Raw genomic sequence first — 23,706 nt, 5'->3', positions numbered from 1 at the left:
AAAAATATTTTTTATTTAAAAAATATCAATTACATGAGTCTAGAAGATTATAAAAAAAATCTATCAAAAAATAAATTTTGATTGACTTATAAGGCATATTCTTTTAATACTCTCTAAGAAGATGTCTCCTAAGATACCTGAAGAGAGAAATAGAATGAGATCTATTCCTTATGCTTCGACTTTAAGATCAATAATGTATGCTATATTATATACCAGGCCTGATATGGCTTATGTCTTGGGCATTGTAAGCAGATTTTAGACTGATCCCGGAGAGGATCATTGAAAAGCTATGAAAAATATACTTAAATACTTGAGAAGGACTAGAGATATTTTTCTCATATATGATGGATCTGATTTAAAACTGAAAAGTTATACTGATTTTAGTTTTCAATTTGATCCAAATGATAGCAAATCCATATCTGGATATGTGTTCATCCTGTATGGTGGGATAATAAGTTGAAAAAATTTCAAACAATAAACTGTTGCTGACTCAGTCACTAAGGCTAAGTACATTACTGCTAGTGAGGCTGCTAAGGAGGCCGTTTGGATGAAGAAATTCATCTCAAAATTGGATGTGATTTCAGAGATTGAACAACCAGTGCCCTTTTATTGTGATAATACTGGGACAGTTGCTTAAGCTAAAGAATCGAGATTTCTTCATAAATCCAAGCACATCCTAAGACAGTTCCACCTCGTTCGGAAGATAGTCGAAAGACACGATGTGATCATAGAGCGAATTGATACCAAAAATAATATAGCAGATCCGTTCACTAAGGTCTTGTCAATGCAGCAGTTTGACTACCAGCTTGATTGCATGGGCATCAAGTATAGGAGCAATTGGCTTTAGTGTAAGTGGGAGATTGAAAGAATAATGTCCCACAAGCCAATCACATACGGGATGCGAGAGGATATTTTCTGTAATTTATCTTTCAGACTCATATAATTGATATTAATATTATTAATAAAATAGATATTTTTGATTCATTATATATTGTATCTTATTATTTTTAAGATTATAATGAACTCCATAGGTCTAGGCAATAGTTTTAGGGCCGTGATGAGATCACGCCAGTGAGACTTAAAATCTTGATAGCCATGATCTAAAATATTTTTAATCATTGGTTCATTGAGTTGAAGATCAATGATATTGGTAAGACTAACATATCCTATGTATGCTCAGAGATGAGGGTGGTTGATCTCACAACCACTTATGTGATGATACTAATATAAGGATGTGGATACTCATTGGAGAATGAGTTCACTGAATAGACCTACGAGAGAATATCTGATGGAGTCTTATTTACTGTTGTGATCCAGGTGGTGTGCCCAAGGCCTAGAGGACCAAGGCTAAAGCCAAAGTCCATCATTCATGAGGGCTTCATGGAGGCTCTAGGGCTAGTTGGGCCCTAGGTTGAAAGGATGTGGGCCTTTCGAGTTCTTGAGGTCTAGGTTATGTGGGCCTCAAGGGACCAACTCTTTATGGGCCAGGTCTGGGCCCAGGATAGGTAAGATTAGGTCATGTCATGGGTGTACATGGGCTTGGGTTAACCTAATCTCCCATAGAGTTGGTCAAGGGAGTTTTGGGTTTGGATCACTTGACCCTGTGTTTATATATACATGCACTATATAGGTTTGATTAAACCAAGGAATACGAAAACCCTTTTTCCCAAATCTCTCTCTCTCTTCTCCCTCTCTCTTCAGCTATTCTCCACACCCCAGGAGCAAGAAACCCTAGGGTTTCTTGCCGCTAGGTCCATAGAAGGCAAGAAAAGCAAGGGAGGCGTTAGCCCCTCCCCCTTTGTGCCGCCAACCATATTGCCTCTCCCTCTCTTGCAGGCATCCAAACATCAGGTCCAGGACTTGAAATTTCTTGCTACGAGGTTGGTACAAGTTTCTCTCAGATCTGAAGTTGATCTGAGATCGTTTGAGGTGCAGGTGAGATCTCCATCAACAGATCTACAGGAAAGGCTGCAGCAGGACAGATCTGCAAGGTCTGGTTCTATCTACCTTCTTCCCTATCTAGAATATCCCGATTCAAGATCTATGAATTGAAAAACCTCGGTCCAGGCCTGATCTAGTTGGGTACCAGATCTTGAATTTTTTAGAGGTGATCTTAGAGGCATCCTTCATCTGGAACGAAAGGCTGACGAAGAAGACAACAACCAGGCTGATTTTGTCAAGGGCCTTCAATCGAGTCCAGAAGTCTTCAGATTTGTTCGTTGCTAGTTCTGCTACACCCAAGGTCTGTGGGAGGAGCCAGGATCATGCTCCAATAGTTGGTATCAGAGCCACGATGGTGAGGAAGCGGTTCCAAGCACAAGAAGTTGAAGATCCCAAGTGCTGAAAACTTTCAGCAAGGTACCATCAAGGTATATTCTACACTTCTTGATTTTATATTGCTTGTTTGGCTTGGATCCAGTCATGGGCAGCAATATGAAGGTTGATTTTGAGAAGTTTGATGGCAAGAAAAATTTTTCCATGTGAAAAATCCGGGTGGAGGATCTTTTGGTGCAAGCAGATCTGGATCAGACTTTGGATGAGAAGCCTGAGGGAATGACAGATAGATAGTGGGCATCAGTGGAGAAGAAAGCATGCTCGGTGATTAGAGGATGTTTGGCGGATGCGGCATTGTATTCAGTGCTGGAAGAAAAGACCCCGAAGGGCCTTTGGTCGAAGTTGCACACCATGTATATGGGGAAGAATATGTGCAACAAGCTAATGCTGAAGAAGAGGTTGTACAGTCTTCAAATGCAGGAGGGATCTGATGTGATTGGCCACATTCAGAGGTTCGACCAGTTGTGCATAGAGTTGATGAATATCGGGGTGAAGCTGGATAAGGAGGACAAGTCCCTGTTGCTTTTGTGTTCGCTGCCAGGATCATATGACTCTTTGGTGACTACACTGCTCTACGGCAAGGAGACTCTGAAATATGAGGACATGGTCTCGGTGCTGAGGTCTAATGCGCAAAGAAAAAAGTTGACCAGAGATTGGGCTCCCCAGGAGGGTTTGGCAGTAGGGGAGAGGACAGGTAGAGGCAGAGGCAGAAGCAAGTCCAGGGGGTGGTCCAAGTCCAGGAAGGGAAAGAAAGAGATGAAATGCTTCAAGTGCAATGAGTTCGGACACTTCAAGTGAGAATGTCCACTATGGAAGAGCAAGAAGGGAGAATGAAGTGGCTCAGAATCAGTGAGTGTAGTTGCTGGGCAGTAGGTGGAGGATGATCTACTTGTGGTATCAGATGGTCACAGGCATTACACAGAGGAGTGGACACTAGACTCTGCGTGCTCACATCACTACACACCACACAGGTCTTGGTTTGCGACATACACCAAGACAGATGAGGGATCAGTGACTCTAGGCGACAATCATCCTTGCAAGGTGGCTGGGATAGGGACAGTCAGGGTGAGGATGTTTGATGGGATTGTGAGGACATTGATAAATGTAAAGCACGTCCCGGAGCTGGAAAAGAATCTGGTGTCACTAGACTACTTGGAGCGCAGTGGATACAACTTCAGCAGTAGGGCTAGAAGCGGAGTATTAAACATCTCCAATGGAGCTATGGTGGTGATGAGAGGCAGGAGGTTGGACAATAACCTCTATCGCATGGAGGAATCTGTGGTGATCAGAGAGTCTGATGCAGCAGTTACAGCACAGGACCAGCAGAGGGCTTACAGGATGTGGCACTACCGCTTAGGCCACATGGGTGACAAGGGGCTGAGGGAGTTGAGCAGGAGAGGACTCATCTCTGATCTGGAGGATAGTGCTACAGGGGAGATCTGTGAGCCTTGCCAGATGGGAAAGCAGAGGAGAGTTCAGTTCAACATCAGTACAACCCGCAGTGCAGCTCCTCTGGAGTTAGTACACACGGATGTGCGGGGACCAATCTCAGTTTCAGCTAGGAATGGAGCCAGATACTTCATGACCCTGATTGATGATTTCTCAAGGAAACTCTGGATTTATTTCATGAGAGAGAAGTCTGAGATCTTCACCAAGTTTAAAATCTGGAGAGCTGAGGTGGAGAAGGAGTAGGGGAGGAGTGTGAAGTGTTTGAGGTCAGACAATGGCGTGGAGTACACCAGCAGAGAGTTCCAGGACTACTGTGAGGAGTGTGGGATCAGGAGACACTTCTCAGTTAAGGAGACTCCACAGCAGAATGGGGTGGCCGAGAGGATGAACAGAACACTTCTGGAAAAGGCACGATGCATGAGGCTGCAGGCAGGGCTTCCAAAGGCGTTCTAGGTTGACACAATTGACGCAGCGGGTTACTTGGTCAATCGGTCACCTCACACCAGGTTGGATGGCAGGCTTCTAGAGGAGGTGTGGTCTGGGAGGATAGTTGGGCTGGGCCATCTACGGGTATTTGGGTGCACGACCTATGTGCACATTGAAGTTGGTGAGCGGAGCAAGCTAGACGCCAGATCACGCAAGACGGTATTTCTAGGCTATCCACGAGGAGTTAAGGGATACAGGCTGTGGGATCCCTTGGAAAAGAAGGTCATCATTAGTCGGGATGTGACTTTTGATGAGGAGTCAGTCCTACGGGGGCGAGCAGGCATGGAGGAGTAGTAGGAGCAGAAGGAGGTCCAGCAGGGCGCTGCTGGACAGCTTACCTCTTTGATTTTGCCTCTTGCAGGTACTACTGGAGGACATGACATTCAGATGGAGCACTTACCTAAGGTGTCTCCACAGGTGGAGCACTTACCTAAGGTGTCTTCACAGGTCTGGGCTCAGGATAGGTGAGATTAGGTCGAGTCATGGGTGTACATGGGCTTGGGTTAACCTAATCTTCCATAGAGTTGGTCAAGGGAGTTTTGGGTTTGGGTCACTTGACCCTGTGTTTATATATACATGCACTGTATAGGTTTGATTAAGTCAAGAAATATGAAAATCCTTTCTTCCAAGTCTCTCTCTCTCTTCTCCCTCTCTCTTCAGCTATTCTCCATGCCCCAGGAGCAAGAAACCCTAGGGTTTCTTGCCGCCAGGTCCATAGAAGGCAAGAAAAGTAGGGGAGGCGCTAGCCCCTCCCCCTTTGTGCCGCCAACCATATTGCCTCTCCTTCTCTTGCAGCCATCCAAATATTAGGTCCAGGACTTAAAATCTCTTTCTACGAGGTTGGTACAAGTTTCTCTCAGATCTGGAGTTGATCTGAGGTCGTTTGAGGCACGGGTGAGATCTCCATCAACAGATCTACAGGAAAGGCTGTAGCAAGACAGATCTGCAAGGTCTGGTTCTATCTACCTTCTTTCCTATCTAGAAACCCTGATTCAAGATCTATGAATTGAAAGACCTCGGTCCAGGCCTGATCTGGTTGGGTACCAGATCTTGGATTTTTTAGAGATGATCTTAGAGGCGTCCTTCATCTGGAATGAAAGGTTGACGAAGAAGACAGCAACCAGGCTGATTTCGTCAAGGGCCTTCAATCGAGTCCAGAAGTCTTCAGATTTATTCGTTGCTGGTTCTGCTGCACCCAAGGTCCGTGGGAGGAGCCAGGATCATACTCCAACATTTACATGTCAGCTAATGATTCTCTAGTGGGAGTTGTGTAAGTGATCTTTTGACCCGAAATCACCATGGTACCTTGAGTACATGAATCCATATTTTAGTTCACTTTCTAACTTGGTTCTCTGATCCTTGTATGGGGTATTCTAGATATGGTGAAGTATGCATGGACTTGTGAGTGATCAATAAGGGATCAGTCACTCCTAATAAGGAGAGCGAACATCCTATGTGATCTCTTAGGTCGATGATTCTGGAAGTCTTTGACCAAAGCAAGACGATAATTAGAAAAGAGTTTCTAATATATTATCAACTGAATCATCATCTTCTGACCAAGATATAGTAGATAAGTAGTTGGATTGCCATATTTTCATGCTCATAACTCATTTGGGATGTTGTTTGACTGAAGGATTGAATTACACGGTAACTTACCACTAAAGAATATTTTAATAATTTTTTATCAAAATTTTAAATCTTTTAGGTAGTCATAATACATTACTAAATATCAATCTTAACTTATGGATTCATCAGAATTAAAAGAGTTTAATTTAAAAATTAATTAGGAAGAGTCCTAATTGATTGGGACTCTTCTACTAACCTAATCTGATCAGATTAAGATTTCATCAAGAGTTTAGATCCACTGCTGGTTAGATTTAAAATTCAATAGATCACACACTTTAAAATTTGATCTTGATCTAATTTAGTTAGAATTTAATATAAATTTTAAATATTAATTTGATATGCTAGGATATTGTATTAACCCAAATTCCTAAATTGGTTCAGTTCAAAGTATTTGAGCTAAACTGGATCAGTTGTCTTTGACCTAATGGGATTAAGTCCAATTTAATTGGGTTCTTATCCAACTCAAAACAGTTCCAAGTATGGAAGTTCTCTGTGCCCACCAAGTTTCACACCAAAATAAAATTGCCATCCTCTCTTAATTAATGTGAGAAGGTGAAGAGTCCTTCTTAATGAAGGCTCTTATCTTATCCTATCGCCTAGTATTCTCATCGAGAACCTTAATGAATTCATACTCATTTTATAAGAAAAATTTATGAGGCATAGAAGAGGAGGAGTCCTTCTATGTGAAGGCTCTCCTATGCCAAAAATAATTCATGGTGATTTATTTCACTACGTGAGAAGGTGGAGCGCCAAAGGTTGGTGCCCCTTGGTCCTTCCTCATGTCCCATGGTCACCTATTTATATGGGGCATCCCATAAAGACCATGTACTTGATTTTGGATGAAAATCAAAGCTAAGTGCCATGTAAAAGAGAAAAAAAAATTTGGAAAAAATTTGAGAAAAAAATAAGAAAAAATTGAGAGGCAAAATTTGTAAAAAAGATGGTGAGAGAATTAGCAAGTGTCGCTAGTTAGCTCTAGAGTTTGATTTTTTTATGTGTTGGAGCCCAAAATCAAATTCTAAGTTGTGAGACATCTGTAGAGTATCTTCTTGGTGTGATTTTAGTGGTAAGATTGAAGGTGATTAGGCTTTGGTATGATCGTGCTTCGAGTTCGAAGCCGACAATATTCTTAAGAAGATAAGGCTGCAGCAACACACCGATTAGAAAGGACCTTGGCTAATTTTCATATGGATCACTATTGGAGGGCTTCTACTTTGGAGTCTCATGGAGATCACCATCGTGCTATATTATTTTTTGATGAAAGTACAAAATTTTATCTCTTTGCATGCTTGTTTTTGTTTTGATCGACATCGGTAAGGTGATTCTAGGATTTAGATTTTGGTTCGATAGTTTTATCTGTTAAAACTATTAATTTATTTATTTTAAAAATTTTAAAATTCAATTTTTACTGCATAATCGAAACCCAATAGATAGAGGGATGGGCGGTGGCCTCGATCGTCTACCATGATCAATGAAGGAAAGGCAATTAGAGAGATGGGTGGATGGTGGAAGTTGAAGTCCTCATGAGGGGTCCTTACGAGAGGATGATGGAGAGATGAAGGAGATTAAGGGCCTCAATCACCTACCTCGATCAATGAAGGAGAGCCGATCGAAGAATGGGTGGATGATGGTAGTCGAAAACCCAAGGAGCAGGCCTTATGGGAGGATGACGGAGAAACGAAGGAGGGCAAGGGCCTTGACCACCTGCCTTGATTAGAAGGAGAGTTGATTGGAGGGATAGATGGATGGTAGTAGTTGAAAATCCTAGGAAGGACCTCATAGGAAGATGATGACCACCTACCTTGATTAGTGAAGGGAGCCAATCGAAAACCCTAGGAGGAGGAGGCAAGGAGAGAGAAGGAGGACTGTAATACCCAATCTGCATGAAGGCCCAAGCATGAGTGTTAAAGCATGGAAACAAAAAAAAAAAATCTAAGGGCCACCATGTGCTCTGCACGTGCTAGGAAAGATGGAATTATGGTGGAATGGAGGAAAAAAAATCTCTTGAAAGAGTTCATCTTCGATTAAAAATCCTAAAACCACTTGGAAATCAGGTTGAAAATGAACTCAAACTCCTTCTTTTAGGTCTATTTAAAAGTCTTAAACTTTTTGATTTTTCCCACTGAAAAATCACCAAGAATCGACACCTTGTTTTCCCCTCTTTTCTTCTAAGATTACCATCGGACCAGCCATCAAAAACCAGACCAATACTCATCAAATATTAGGTAAATCCTTTCTATCACCTTCCCTCATTCTTCTATGGGTTTTTAAGCTTGAATCATTGTCGATTTCTGTTGGAAAAATTTTTGAAATCTCAGCTGTCGAGTTCCCCTATTTTTCTATGCTTTGTTCATGGTTTTTCACCACTGGTTAGCCATCACTGGTCACCGAACCAAGGCAGGTTGTGCCATCTGATGCTTTCTTCTGGTTGTGGGGAGCCATCTGATAAACACTTAATTTAAGTCATTTAAAGTAGAAAATTATTTAATTTATTTTATTTATTAAGAATTTGATACTTCTTTTTATATTTTACAGGAAAGATGATCGTCGATACAAAGAGTCCGATTCATAGACCAAAAAGACTCAAGTTTGAAAAAATTGGACTTAAAATAAAATTAAAATAAAAGAAGAATGCATACGGTATTATAGAAAATGAAGATACTATGCAAGGAACCCAAAAGGATATAAATGTAATTGTAAAGAAACAAAAGTTTCTTTTTGGAATAAAAAAATTTCTTTTTGAAGCGTTAACGCTTGCGTGAGGCGTAGAAGGCTCACGCGGGCGTGATGCGGAAGCAACACGGGTGAGGCAGCGGGCGTGGGTGCGAGGCAGGCAGGTTCGCAGGGAATTTGATGCTATGGACACAGTGACGAACAAATACTTATTAAAAGGAAAAAATATGATATTTGGAAATACTTCAAGAGGAAGAATTTATATTTTCTTTATCTGTTGTGATCTTTTTATCTCATCCATCTATCTTTTAGTCTTTAGTATTTTCTTTAGTCTCACATCGAAAAATCATGTAAAACTCCTCCCTCCTAACACCTATAAAAAAGCTTTTATACTCCCATTGGAGGGGGAGCCCAGAAATTCTTCTAGAGCCTTGCATAGAAAAATAGAAAGGGACTACTCCATGAGCAGCTAGGCTAGCAGTTTCGGGAGTGGAGAAAAAATTTTATAATGACACAGAGATGATTTATTATTCTAAACTTTCTTGTATTTCTTTATATGCAATAAAGATTATGCTTTTTATTTAAATCGTCATGAGTTCTTTATTTGCTCTCGTTCATATGCTTTTATTTATGCTTTTCTGTTAGATTAATATTAAGAATAACTTTTACTTTTCGGAGATACGCCGTGATCTACGGGTACGGGACGTGTCGAGAAAAGAAGAGTTGTTTACCTAGTAATTTTTGGAGATACGCCGTGATCTATGAGTACGGGATGTGCCGAGAAAAGATAGGTATTTTTTCTAAGATTAATCGCATCTATTTAATTAAAAAAGAGATACAACTCTGCTAGTGCAAAATTAATTCAAAACTCCCGAGCTCTTTATTTTCTAATTATATCAATTTTAAAATAATTTATTTTTTAAATCAAAACAATACTTCTTTCTTTTATTTTGTAATCTCAACTTAGCCCAAGGTCCCTGAGGATACGATCTCGACTCATCCTACCTACGTAGTGAGTAGAGTTATTTTTGATGCTATCAATGACTACGCATCACCATCGGCTAGAGGGGGGAGTGTTTGGCATCAAGAACAAGGAGAGCAAGAGCTCCCCTATTTCATAAAAGAAGAGAAGAGAAAGAGGACCATGCGAATCCTTTGTCTAGTGAGAAAAAAAAAGAAGAAAAAAAAAAAGAGAAAAAGAGAGAGAGAGATCCTCTCTCTTCCCTCTCTCCCTGTCTTGAGTTTGAATCTCACCTTTCTCTCTTTAGAAAGTTCTACTTCCTCTCTCTATGGATTTTCTCTCTCTAAGATACTTTCTCTCTCTAAAATTTTCTTCCTAGACTATTTCTCTCTTTTGATGAATTTCTCTCTCTAGAGGCCATCTCTCTAACATTAGTATCATGAAAGATATTTTTTTGATGATATTGATCGATCTTAGCAAAAAGGATCCTGATCCGCAAGCACCAGACAACATATTGGTATCCATCTTAATCTGATATGGATATCATTAAATTTAATTATTTCTGATTTTTATTAAACTATCTATATATTAATTCAACCATGATGTGATTTAATTATCTTGATTAGACCAATTAGATTGTCGGACAGTATGCCGGATTAGCCATGTTCAGCTTTTTAATTCTTTCTCCTATGATATTCTCTTCTTACGTAATTTATAAAACCAGTGAACCCGATCTATTACTTTAAATCTGATTTGATTTCAATAAGGGTTTTCGAATTGCTTTGCCAATTATTGTATTGATCTCCACTTTGACGCTTATCGGATACTGCTAATCTGATCACCTTTGATTTCTGTTAAACTATCTATTCTCTACTGTAATCATGACTAGATAAAATTATCTTTGATTCGACTGATTGGGATGTTGAGCACTATTATTTTTATGAGCCTTGGGAGAGTGTAGAACTTGAATTTTTTATTAGTTGTGGATTAAGACCGATAGAAAAATATGTTTGAATAATAGATTTTGAAGAATGATTTCATGATAGATTGGATCTGTTCATTCAGTATTCTGTAAAGATAAGTAATTAACTGTCTTCTTGAGATATTTTATATTTATTTTTAAAGCAAATATTAGTCCTTGAATTATGCATAATTTATGAAACCGTGTTTTGAATGGAAAATAACTTCTGAAATAATATGGTTTATTGATTATGCATATATTTAGTAGAATTATGAAATCTATATGTTATTTTGCAAAAATATTTGATATAGATAGAATTTATGCTCTCAATCTAACTATATTTCAGTGGGCCACACCAATGAGGATTATATGTTGATTTTTGATCTTGCCAATAGAGATTATACATTGGTTTTTGACCTTACCAATGAGGGTTGTGCATTGATTTTTAGCCCTACCAATGAGGATAGTGTATTAGTTTTCGATCTCGCTGATAGGGGTTAAACGTTGGCCATAGTCAAGGCTATTGAGCTATGTATATTTTGATTTAAATTGAATTTATGATTATATTTGTATATGCATGTTTGAAAGGATTTGATTTACTTTGACTTAGCATGAAATATGTTCTTATGTTTATTCATGGCATTATTTTTGAATATTATATAATATCTAAAATATCTAGTTAAGATATTCATTACTCACTAAACTATCAAGATCATCACTCTTCTTTTTTATTTTTTTCAGATTTAGATAATTAAATTGTGAGCATAGGCATTATTTTTAGGAGAGAGATTTAGAGGCGAGGCTTAGCACCATTTACCTTCATTAAACTTAGATTTATTTTTATTATTTTTAGTAAAACTTTATTTGATATAAGATATTTGATTTAATTATTTAAATTTAAAATTAAATTATAATTATTTAAAATTTTATTTCACTATGATGCATTGATATCGTGATAAGATGTCTTGTATGCTTGTGGAGAGAGTTCTTTATAAGTATGTGGCAGTTTTCATGACCCTCGACTTATGATCTCGGATTAGGGTGTGTGACAAGAATTATTTCAACAGTTAACTTAGAAGAGGATTATTTTAGTACCTAAGTAGAGAGCAGATGTCAAAACTTTAATCCTAGTTTTCATCTATATTATAAGAAAACCTACACATTTTAACAAATTGACTTGATAAAACGGTAATTAGGCATCATCATTAAATGAAATATCAATGAACAAAATTTTTTTTGGAGTGTTTTACTATAGTTTACTTGGATAAAAACTTTAGGTACTAAAACAATCTTCTTTTTTTATTTCCTTTCAAAGAGAGACTCTACCTCATTTCTCTCTTTCTAGTTTGCTGCATCAAAAGACTTGCATTTCACAAGCTGATTACTAATGATTCAAGAGTAAAAATATTTTTTATGAATATATTTTATCGATCTTTTTGATAAATTATAGTTAAAAACAACTCATAAATTTACACTTAGATTTTATATTTATAAATAGATAGTTAATCAGGTTCAAAACAATAATGGAGTAAGGAAAATGATATATACCATGTTGCTAGTGAATTAATTACCAGGATGAAATAGGATGTTGTTTTTATATTGTTAGCATATTTGTTGTATCGGGCTATATATATATATATATAGTGCCTAAATTATTTCTAAATAACATATTTATATTTAATATATTTAAATTTTAAAATAATATATATTTAATAATCTATTTAAACTTTAATAAAAATAATAGGGATATTCTTCTTAATAGATATACGATTCATTTAAGTTATTGTATATCAATCAACTGCCATACCTTTTAAAGTTTCTCCTACAGTATTACTGTGGAAAACAGGAGAGAGAAACACAAATTATATATCGCCAAAGGAAGAAAGTTTTTTTTATAATTCCTTCTTATTTTAGTAAAACTTCTGTTATGATCGGACGGCCAATGTTGGACTTATCTGCCAGATCGGACGGTGTACGCCATTCAGCTGATAGAGCTAAGTCGCCCTACTGTTTATCCTTATCAATTAAGTTTTTCTACCCCAGTATGTCAATTTAATAGTCTCTCCAACATCAAAACTGGATTCCTACGTCCCTTTATACATAATACGAAAGAAAAATTCCGCGCTTCCAATTTCCCCCCAAAACCTTCCCCTTTCCCTTGGGTTTTCCTTTCCATCCCCGCCCCCTGTAGTTCCTTCTCGGTCTCAGCTCTCCTCTGAAGTCTTATTAGGGTTTTCTCTGGAATCCGGCTAGGGTTTTGGTTCTCCGGCCATTGGCTCGCGGATTTCTTCTCTGACTTGAGAAGGGGGGCCGTGGATAGAGGCATTGGAAGTCCAGTTGAAGCGGTGGGAGCAAGAGAGAGTAGGAGAAGATGATTACGGAGAAGCCCGGTTGGATTCGGCATGAGGGGATGCAGATCTTCTCCATTGACATCCAAGTGGGCGGTCTCAGGTTCGCAACCGGTGGGGGGGATCACAAGGTGAGATTTTTATATTGAAATCCGTTTTGGTTATTCGCACATTTGAAGTGATCTCATGGATTATAGTCGTCGTTTCAGGTGTTCTTTCACTCCCATTTAGTGCCTTCTTAAGCCATTTGACAGTAGTTTACTTGAGTACCATTCCGCTTCTTGGTTTAAACGAACTCTGACTTTAAGAGTAATAATACTCTCTATTTTGTCTTTATTTAAGTTTGGTAGATTGAGGAGATGATGATTTATCTAAGAAATTTGATGAATTGTGTATAAGTTTCAGTATCGATATAATTCTTAATAGCTACCTGTTCTCTGGATGTTTGCATATGTCAATTGCGTTTCGTACAAGCCTTTTTGATTAATTTTAGAATTTCAAAATATCTCTATGGTACTTTTGTATGATCGTGTGAATTTGTAGTTGATTATTTATGCAATAGTTAAATTCTGAACATCTTGGTGATGAGCATAAACAAATGTAATTTGATGATGATAGACTGAAAGATGTGATGAATGTGTAAATATTAGTGGCCAGTGACTATTCTTTTAGCTCTTTTAGCTTAAACCTACTTCTATTTTCCGAAGTTGCATTCCATGTTATTATACCAGTTCTGTCCATAGTTCGTACCTGAATTGTCTCCTGGGATTATTGTTTATAAATGTACTATGAATTTGGAGTTATGTTTATGATTGTCTTAAAGAGCACTGCAGATTAACCTGTTGAGTGAATAGCTGTTGCATTGATGTTACATTTCACACATGGTTTACATGATGCATTTGCACATGTGTATCTTGATGTCTGTTGGCATATTCTTGATGAAGGTTCGAATATGGAACATGAAGTCAGTGGGGAAGGACTCTGACGATGACCATTCAGCCCAAAGATTACTGGCGACTCTTCGTGATCACTTTGGATCAGTGAACTGTGTTAGGTGGGCTAAGCATGGCCGTTATCTTGCTTCTGGGTCTGATGATCAGGTAGTTCTCATTCATGAGAGAAAACCTGGATCAGGCACGACTGAATTTGGTAGTGGAGAGCCTCCAGATGTAGAGAATTGGAAAGTCATCATGACTTTGAGGGGTCACACTGCAGATGTGGTAATTACCTGCTTCCACTTCTTTTGATGTCTGCTTTGTTTTGCTTCAGCTAATGAAGCTTTATTGACTTTAAATTCTTTTTTTTTTTTTTCAAAAAAAAGTATCTTAGATTGAAGTATGCCTAACAGATGAATTTTTATTTTTTCAATGCCTGAAGTAGGTGGATCTTAATTGGTCTCCAGATGACTTAACATTGGCTAGCGGCAGTTTGGATAATACTATTCACATATGGAACATGACTAATGGCATATGCACTGCTGTCTTGAGAGGGCACTCCAGCTTGGTTAAAGGAGTTTCTTGGGATCCTATTGGCTCATTTATAGCGAGTCAGTCAGATGACAAGACTGTCATCGTATGGCGCACTAGTGACTGGAGTCTTGCTCACAGGACAGATGGACACTGGGCAAAATCTGTATGTAACATATCAGCTTTTTGTGTGTTTTTTTTTTTTTTTTTGATATAATCAGTTGCTTACAGAATAATGGTCCTTTTCAGCTTGGTTCCACTTTTTTCAGGCGACTTGGGTGGTCCCCTTGTGGTCATTTTATCACTACCACCCATGGCTTTCAGAAACCTAGACACTCAGCACCTGTGCTAGAAAGAGGTGAATGGTCCGCTACTTTCGACTTTCTAGGCCACAATGCACCTATTATTGTAGTAAAGTTCAACCATTCTATGTTTCGGAAGCATTTCTCCAATGGTCTGGAGGCAAAGGCCGCACCTGTTGGATGGACCAATGGAGACTCTAAGACTCCGGCAAAAGAGCTACAACCATACAATGTCATTGCTATTGGAAGTCAGGATCGCACTATAACTGTATGGACAACAGCAAGTGCCCGTCCTCTATTCGTTGCCAAACATTTTTTTACACAAAGTGTTGTTGACTTGTCATGGTAAATGGTTCTATCTTGTTGACACACCATTGATGACTTGTTATGTATCCAATTCTTGCCCTTAAACCTAAACTTCACCTTTTCTGAAACAGGAGCCCAGATGGGTATGCACTTTTTGCCTGCTCCTTGGATGGAACAGTGGCTTCTTTCCATTTTGAAGTGAAGGAGCTGGGGCATAGGTTAACTGATGCTGAGTTGGATGAGTTGAAGAGAAGTCGATATGGTGATGTCAGAGGAAGGCAAGCAAACTTAGCTGAAAGCCCGGCACAATTATTGCTAGAGGCTGTATCTGCAAAGCAATCAGCTAACAAGAAAGGTGCATCCGATGTTCAACAAAATCCGACTCCTGGAAAGTCCTCTGCAGATACTGCAAACCAAGTTGGTGGCCACTCACTTCCAAAGGCTTCTGAAACCCTAGTGGAAGATGGAAAGAAAAATGGAATGGTCAGTGGTGATGGTTTAAACCAAATTGCATCTACCCAGATTAGTAGTCCTGTAAAACAGAGAGAATACCGACGTCCTGATGGACGAAAACGAATAATTCCAGAAGCACTTGGAGTTCCTGCCCATCAGGAAAATATCTCTGGTGTGGTCCAAGCTCAGCAGGTGGATTTTTCTTCCTTAGCCTTGGGTCAACAAAAGGATGATCATGGAGTGCTTCTTGCTGATAGTGGAATAAAGGAAGCTTCCCTTAAGAGACCATTTAGTGGAAGCTATGATGCTGGAAAATGCAACAGTTGTGGGTCAAAGGAGCATTCTGGAGTCACTGCAAGGGCTAACATTAATGAAAGTCTTGTTATTGAAAAGGCACCCTCAGCTAGAAATGATGGAAGGATGAATGTAGAATATTCAGGGTCAATATGCATGCCGGGTGCTCTGGCTTCGTGCAATGCTCTCTCTGTTCGGGTATTTAGTAAGAAAAGTAATGATGACAGCTTACCACTTTGCTTGGAAGCTAAGCCTATAGAAAGGTCTGTGCATGACATAATTGGTGATGGAAATACCTTCGTTGCAAAGGAAACTGAAATAATCTGCATGAAAGGAACTCAGACTCTTTGGTCTGATCATATATCTGGAAAAGTAACTGTCTTGGCTGGGAATGCCAATTTTTGGGCTGTTGGTTGTGAAGATGGCTGCCTACAGGTACTTTTGCAATTATCTTATGCTAGATGAAATGTTATTGAAATTATAAAATTCAATTGAACTCTAAATAGATGGTTTATGCTTTAAGTAGCTCTTATGTGACAATGATTTTTTGTGACTACAATTTACCAAAGAACAGGAAAAGTGTAGGATTGATGTTTCTTGATATCTTGAGATTAGTTTCACATGAGTGCATTAAGACAAATTGGAGTTATAGGCATACAATATGATTATATTCTTTTTGTCAATTTTAATGTGACAAATATGCTTTTAAAAAAAAATTATACACAAGGTAAGGTAGTCTAATTGCCCAAATAGGTGGTGAACCTTAGGTATTCCCCGAAGCATACACCCAATATAAATCACTTTGTATATAGAAATTCGTAATCATAGTTAGGAAACTAGCACTGGAAACATGCAATTTCGTCTGATGTTTTGATTTAGTGAATGAACAATGAGATTAGAGATATAAAATGTGTCTTATTTGATAGGAGTGAGATAGGCATTCCCTTATATTGACTTCCATTGTTGGTATTTCTTAAAAATGGAAATATCTTCATGGTTCCAGTTATCATTTTAAATTATCAGAAATTTAATTTTTTATCAGGCATGATATAGATGACGAGCCGTGCAAAGCTTTCCACATTAGTTGCCTATATGTAGCAACCCACGAGAGGAGAGAGGGTTGGGGGGGGTGGGGGGGCGCTGAATTGGGTTCCTAAAAATTTAAAGCAACTATGTGCACTAATCTTCAATTTAAATGTGAGAAAGTGAAGTGTATGCAATGAATGACTATAGAAAAGTAATGCAATAAATTAAAGCAAGATCATAAGCACAAACATGACAATTTTTATGGTGATTGGATGTCAAACTCAGTACCTACATTACTCCCTAAGAACCCTTACTTGGAAATTTCAACTATAATCAATCTTTGATTATAGTCTGATTGTTTTAAGTGGGTTCACAATCAATCTAGTTGATTTTGCATAGAAAATCGATTAAAATCTCTCCAACTAAGGCTCCTCTTGGCTTAGTCTCACAACATTGTCCAATTCAAGATTTGGACCAATAGTTTCACACCCTTGAAACTAGCAACAACTGCAAGAGTACAATAAAATGATAAGCTATATAACATTTACTCCTTTATGAGCAAAAATAAAAAACTCGTTGAAGCACAAAGAAGTTGATGGTGGATTTTATGCCATGGAAGTATCATGGAAATTCACAGTTTACTTAGATTAGTCGAAAACAATAACTGTGGTGGATTGGAATGCCTTGTAGAAATCCCTCATAGGCTTCTCTACATGCAGACTTCTGTCAGTTGCTTTTCCACTCTGCAATTTATTAACCCCTGAAGCCTTCCTATTTCATTTGCTCGAGACTCATCAAAGGTTTTTCTTCTTCTCCAGTGCAACCTGACTTCTATGCTTTGCAACTGTTTCATGAGACAGCTCCTCTCCATTCTTTTGACAAATACCAAATATTTACTCTCTTTCACATTTATATGGATCATTCATATTAAATTTGGATATTAGCTCCATATTAGATTCCAAGCCCACATGAATTCCAAGTCTCAAAACAACATCCATCATATTGCATGCTTAATCCTGACTTAGTTGATTTAATGCCTTAGATATTGGAAATATGTGGTTTCACAAACTCTAGAAATGATATGCTAGATACCAAGTGATCCAAAAATTCAATTATTCTTAGAGACATAGATCTTTCTCTCTGTCTCCTCATTGGAATCATGTTAAAGTAATGATTATAGGGTGGCCGAAACAACTCTTCTCCACTCAGTCATGACATTTTATCTCATGATGAATTTGCCCCCTTATCTAACTGGGCATCCTCCATCTATTTCTATCAATGACATGAGAATGCATTAGGATGAGCCAAGCTGGTGATGGTGGCGGTATACATGAAGCCCAGCATGGTGAATGAGATCATGCAGAGCCAAGCCTACACTGTCATCGAAGGCCTTGGTCAAAAGTCTACCATAAAAAGCCAAGTTAAACCTTATATATGAGCTTTACTGTATAGACTTTAGATAAGCTTTGACTACCTAATATACATTGATACAATGTGATGGTAACTGAAACAAAATTATGCACTGATTCTTCTTTTGTTACTTGATATTGTTGTTACACTAACTTGACTAAATTATCTCTTAGTTTAGAGAGGAAAACTAATTTAGCACTCAACATCGTATCACTTCTCTGAATGAATTAAATATTACTACATTTTCAACTAACTGTAAGTCTCATGATCTTATAGGAACTTGGGTTCTATTTAGACATAGATATTATTTATGGAATAAGTAATAAGAGAAGCATCAAATCAACATCTTCTGATTTATCTACATGGTACATGTTGATCTAAATTTAGATACTATTATCAGCCTATATCTACAATTATTTTGAATCGGAATGAGTAGGTCAATGTGAATTTGCGCATGCTATACAACTAGTTTTTGAACATAAATGCGTGTGTATATATACATGCATGCATGCATAAATACAAAAAACTAATATAATGCATGTGCAGATGCATGCGGCTGCCCAAGATTTTATATTTGGGATAATTTAACTAAAATCTAAATTCTGGAAAATGTGAAGATACTTTCTTCAAAAGTCTTGGAGTCTAGAAATACCAAAATACCTTTTTTAGAATTTTTTGAGCCTCTTCTTCAACAGAAGTTTAGCATGTTTTAAGCTTTTTAAAAGAGAAGTCTAATTAAGGTTATTTTTGGAATTGATAATTGAGAAATTAAGCTGCTTATATATACTTTAAGGATTCTTATACACAAATATTCAAGGGGAAGCTGGCCTTAGTCTTATATCATGCATTAAATTGTATGTTATGCGATGCTTGCAAAATTTCTGAGGTTACATTTCCACATAGCTCAGCCTGTTTTGGATTTGTCAAAGAATTTTTTGGATAATCTTTTGCCTGCTATTTCTAATTACTTCAATTGCTTAAATTAGCCATCACCCAAAACTTGATTCCCATTGTAGTAGAGGCATGTCCAAATCTCATTATTGTGGGGGATCAGCTTATGACACATCTGATGGAATATTTTCAAGATTCATGATTAATCTGTTCATTCAAGTATGATGTGATGGTGTAGTTATTATGACAATCAGCATCATGTTTACATTCACCAAATGTTTTAGGCATCTATTAAGTTTTGTATGTGCATACTTCTGGGATATATGGTGCTAAACTATCTGATTTTATGTGGGATTAGTGTGAACTGATCTAAATCCACGTGCAAATTCCTCCTTAATTTGTACTTTTCCATAGCAGTTCATATTTATATAGAATAACTAAAATGATCTTTTCTTTCCATTTGATAAGATTTACACTAAGTGTGGAAGACGAGCAATGCCAGCCATGATGATGGGTTCTGCAGCAGTTTTTATAGATTGTGATGAGTGCTGGAAGTTACTACTTGTCACAAAGAGGGGATTGTTATATGTTTGGGATCTCTTTAACAGGACATGTCTTCTGCATGACTCTTTAGCTTCTCTGGTCACTTCAAGAGAGGATTCATCAGCAAAAGATGCAGGTAACATTTCAGATTTTAGGCTGATAATGCTTATACAGCACCCTAGATATATTATATTTATGTGATCTGCATCTGGTCTCATGTCAGGCACAATCAGAGTTATATCTGTGAGGTTCTCGAGGTCGGGCTCACCCTTGGTTGTTCTTGCAACTCGTCATGCATTTCTTTTTGACATGAACCTGAGGTGCTGGCTGAGGATAGCGGATGATTGCTTTCCAGCTTCGAATCATGCAAGCTCTTTTAACTTGAGTTCTATTCAGAGTGGTGAATTGGGCAAATTGCAAGTTGACGTGGGAAAGTTCATTGCAAGAAAGCCAAGCTGGAGCAGGTTTGTACACCCTTTATACTGCTGCCCATTTTAAGGAAGTATAAAGCAGTGACAAATCCTCATGTCATCATAATATTGTTCCTTTAGTGTGTCAAACGCTGGCACTTTCTAGAACTTCATATAGGCACTGTTTGATTAGGGATTTTATTGTGACCTTATGTTGCAGGGTGACTGATGATGGAGTGCAGACACGTGCTCATCTGGAGACACAGTTGGCATCAGCACTTGCATTGAGGTCACCTAATGAATATCACCAATGCCTACTCTCCTATATACGGTTTTTAGCCAGGTTGGTGTGTGTAATTTTATCTACTGTAAGTGCTTTAATAATGCTTCCCTTAATCAGCAGTACTCTAATTTGCTGCTTATATTTTTCAAATTTTCATATTTAAAGTTGGGAGTTAATTAATTTTCAGCCAAACTTCTAGGATGCATGTTGCATGATTAGCTGGTGTAACAATGCCCTGTTTTACTGCATTCTGTTTAAAACCAGGTAAACTGGAAGCTTGAATTCTCTGAAAAATATTTATCAGTAGATAACTTTCTGGTTTATTGTTAGTTCAATTTAGGCAGTAATACTATCCTACTGTCATGCTGCTGGATAATAGGATATTTGATAAGATTAAATCCCTAGAAAGCAGGAAACAGATTTTTCAAATTTTTTCCCCTTAATGATATAAATTCCTAGAAAGCAGTATGCAGGCTTAAAAATAATGAGAGTGTGAGTCTTGGTGCAATGGTAAGGTTGCTTCATTATTATCTAAGTCTATCCAGACCCTACCGAGCACTGGGCCACCCTTTTTTAATGATTCAAAACAATGACTTCTAGATAGTAGGCATTTTATAAGGTTAAAATATAAATTCCTAGAAAGCAGTCTACAAATTACTATATTTTTTATCTTAGGGTCTATTTGGTTGGAGTTAATTTGACATGAGAAAATAAATTCTATATCAGATTATCATGTTTGGTATAAAAAGTGGAAGAGAGATAGTAAAAGGAATTAGTGGGTCCCATATTAATTCTTCATAGAGAGAAGATAAAACAAATATCATTGAGGGGTTGGTATTTGGTAAATTTTCAAGTGATGGTAATTTATACTTGATAAAAATACTTTTAATATATTTAATAAAGAGAGGTGCAGAATGAGACAATAATGATGATGAAAATACCTAGAAAGATAAATCTCAGAAAATAGAATACATATGTAGTTATTGAATTTGTTTTGATGTCTTCCCAAATTCATTCAATAAAAAGCTTTTGTAAAAAAATTAAGATGCAGATGGTATTATATAAAGAGTTATGTGATTATAGTCATTATATAAAAATTGATTAAAGATGACAATACTATTCTAGTATTAAAAAATTACTTTATATTGATGGGCATATTTGTAAATTTGGCCAAATTTCTATATAAAATTATCTCCAATCAAACATAATAATCTTTTTTTGGTGTTATTTTTCGGAGTAATTTTTCATCAACCAAATATAGTAAAAATTATTTTCCTCCCCAATCATTTTCCCAGATAAATGATTCCTAGGAATCATGAAATTATCCCCTAATCTAACATACTCCAACCAAATGAACTCTTAATGTTTTAAAACAATATTTATTCTTTTTCCCTTTGATTCCCACCTTGTTTAGCTTTTCTTCTTTTTGCTTTTCTGTGTTTCAATTCTACTCTGATAAGCACTAGCTTACAAGATACCTATCACACTTGATTTAAGCAACTTCATTATGAGACCACTCAAGTGCTTTTGTGCAACCAAAAATTTCTGAATCCTGTCTTCTAGCTTGCTTACATTAATTGCTTATACCTCAATGATAGATGGTCTAGAATTTCTAATCCCATGTGCCAATTGAAGCCGCATTCCTGTAAAAGAGTGTGTAAATTTTCATGTACAGCTTTGTTAGGATGCATCCTACCATGGGTGCATAGGAACAGGTCATATGTAAATCTGCTGGGCAATGTCCTCTTTATTTCATAATTAATGCTTCGACATTGAGAATTGGAATTCTAGATGTTAGTGCTGATAATCCATTTTTTGGGTTTCTGTTCTACTCTCCTAAACTGAATTTAGATGCAGGTTTTTGTGGCATGCAAACAACCAAACTATGTGCTTCATCTGCACTTCAAGGTGTAGGCACTTAGTGGTTGTCTGCAAGCCCCAATTACCTATAACTAAGTTTGGTTTGAAGGGAGTAGAGCAAAATTTGCTTTGTTATGTTACAGAGAAGCAGATGAATCCCGCCTGCGTGAAGTCTGCGAGAGCTTTCTTGGACCTCCCACTGGAATGGCTGAGGCTGCTTCTGCTGATCCAAAGAACCCAGCATGGGATCCTTATGTGCTTGTGAGGCTCTCTCAATCTCTACTTCTCAAAGTTTTACAATCTTTTTGTAAATTAGTTTCACAATTTGCTCATTGTATTTTCCATCACAATCTGCCATGCAACTTGTAAGTAGATTGATCCTATCTGGGAAATTAAATTGCATATAAGCAATGCATGCCTGTCTTGCATGCCAAAGAAAACATCTCTTTGCTGGTTAGAGTTATCAAGTTGTCATTCCCGATGGCATCATTGCATTTTTTAAAAAAGTCATGGGTAACTCAAACATTCCGAGACAACAGAACATTAATAAGCTGCTGTCGGCACTATATTTTAATTGCCTTAACATTTTTTTAATTTTTTTTTTCTTGATTGCCGTTTAATCTCCATCCTATGCTACAAATCTTGGTGTGGTTGTTATTGCAGGGAATGAAAAAGCACAAACTCCTCAGGGAAGACATCCTTCCTGCTATGGCATCAAATCGGAAAGTCCAGCGGTTGTTAAACGAGTTCATGGATCTCCTTTCTGAATATGACACTGCCGATGCAAGTGCAGATCAAATGGATGTGGTCCCGCCCACAAATGATGCCAGCTCCTAGTTTGACTTTTGTCTGTCAGCGGATCCTTTTGCCTGAGAATTAGTCACGTGTGTTGTAGGGAAATGGTACATTTTGCTCTGGCTTTTGCCATAGAATAGCCTGGCGACTTACCTCACTCTTTACCGGTGTTGTCTCGTACCCCATATCATATTTTAATAGTTGGGGGTGCAACAAGAGGATATTGTATGGAGAATGAAAACTATAGAAATACCATCAGTCCGATCTCATATTTTATCTTATGTTCCTACTCTTGTTTATAGAATTGGTGCTTTTTGTTGGTAGCACACTTTGGATGTGGCAAGGACCATTACAAAAACATGGTTGCAGGAGCTTTTATTTGAGTTTCACCAACGGTTGACGAAGTGTTACCTAGAAGCACGTACAGGGCCCTCTTTATCCAAAATTCAATTTGCTTCTGTTGCTGCAAGTCATCGATGCAATGGTGATACGATTGGAGTTGGATACTGTCTGGAGATCAAGACATCAGGGGGAACCTGTAAGGAAGGTAGAGACATTGGAGGGAATATGTAAGGAGATCATTCGATGGTTGAGTTAGTTGGAGCTTGAGAGTAATAGAAGAAAGAAGGAGAACGGTGGGAGTGATGGGGAGAGAGATGTCATTTTTCCCTCCAAAATTGGTCTTACTTTAGAGTCCTTTTGGTACCTCTTTTATATTGAGGTGGAGTTGTAGATCATTAGTTGGAATTAGTAGGCTGTTAGGCATGATCTCGTAGGTCATCAAGCCATGTTTTGATAGTTTGGTAGGATAGGAAATCTTTCTACTAAC

The 23,706-nt window shown here is 37.7% G+C and overlaps 1 protein-coding gene across 3 annotated transcripts; it reads left to right on the top strand.

The window, feature by feature from the left end:
* The first annotated feature begins 12,542 nt into the window (after positions 1–12,542).
* Positions 12,543–23,158, top strand: LOC105035765 (protein HIRA). 3 transcript variants are annotated; one of them, XM_073261925.1, is made up of 10 exons: positions 12,543–12,969; positions 13,783–14,058; positions 14,219–14,470; positions 14,554–14,951; positions 15,044–16,094; positions 19,455–19,665; positions 19,753–19,993; positions 20,160–20,282; positions 22,074–22,343; positions 22,746–22,910. In XM_073261925.1, the coding sequence occupies exons 1-10, from the start codon at positions 12,862–12,864 to the stop codon at positions 22,750–22,752; spliced, it is 2,937 nt and encodes a 978-aa protein (XP_073118026.1). In that variant the 5' UTR covers positions 12,543–12,861; the 3' UTR covers positions 22,753–22,910. The 3 variants fall into 3 exon arrangements, with proteins under 3 accessions (XP_073118026.1, XP_073118025.1, XP_073118027.1); XM_073261924.1 differs by having other exon boundaries at positions 12,545–12,969; positions 22,226–22,343; positions 22,746–23,158; XM_073261926.1 differs by lacking the exon at positions 12,543–12,969 and having other exon boundaries at positions 13,878–14,058; positions 14,216–14,470; positions 22,226–22,343; positions 22,746–23,158.
* The last annotated feature ends 548 nt before the right edge of the window (positions 23,159–23,706 follow it).

This window comes from Elaeis guineensis, chromosome 8, assembly GCF_000442705.2.
Source record: "Elaeis guineensis isolate ETL-2024a chromosome 8, EG11, whole genome shotgun sequence".
In the NCBI taxonomy this organism is placed as follows: Eukaryota; Viridiplantae; Streptophyta; class Magnoliopsida; order Arecales; family Arecaceae; genus Elaeis; species Elaeis guineensis.
This window is presented reverse-complemented; position numbering and strand designations above follow the sequence as displayed.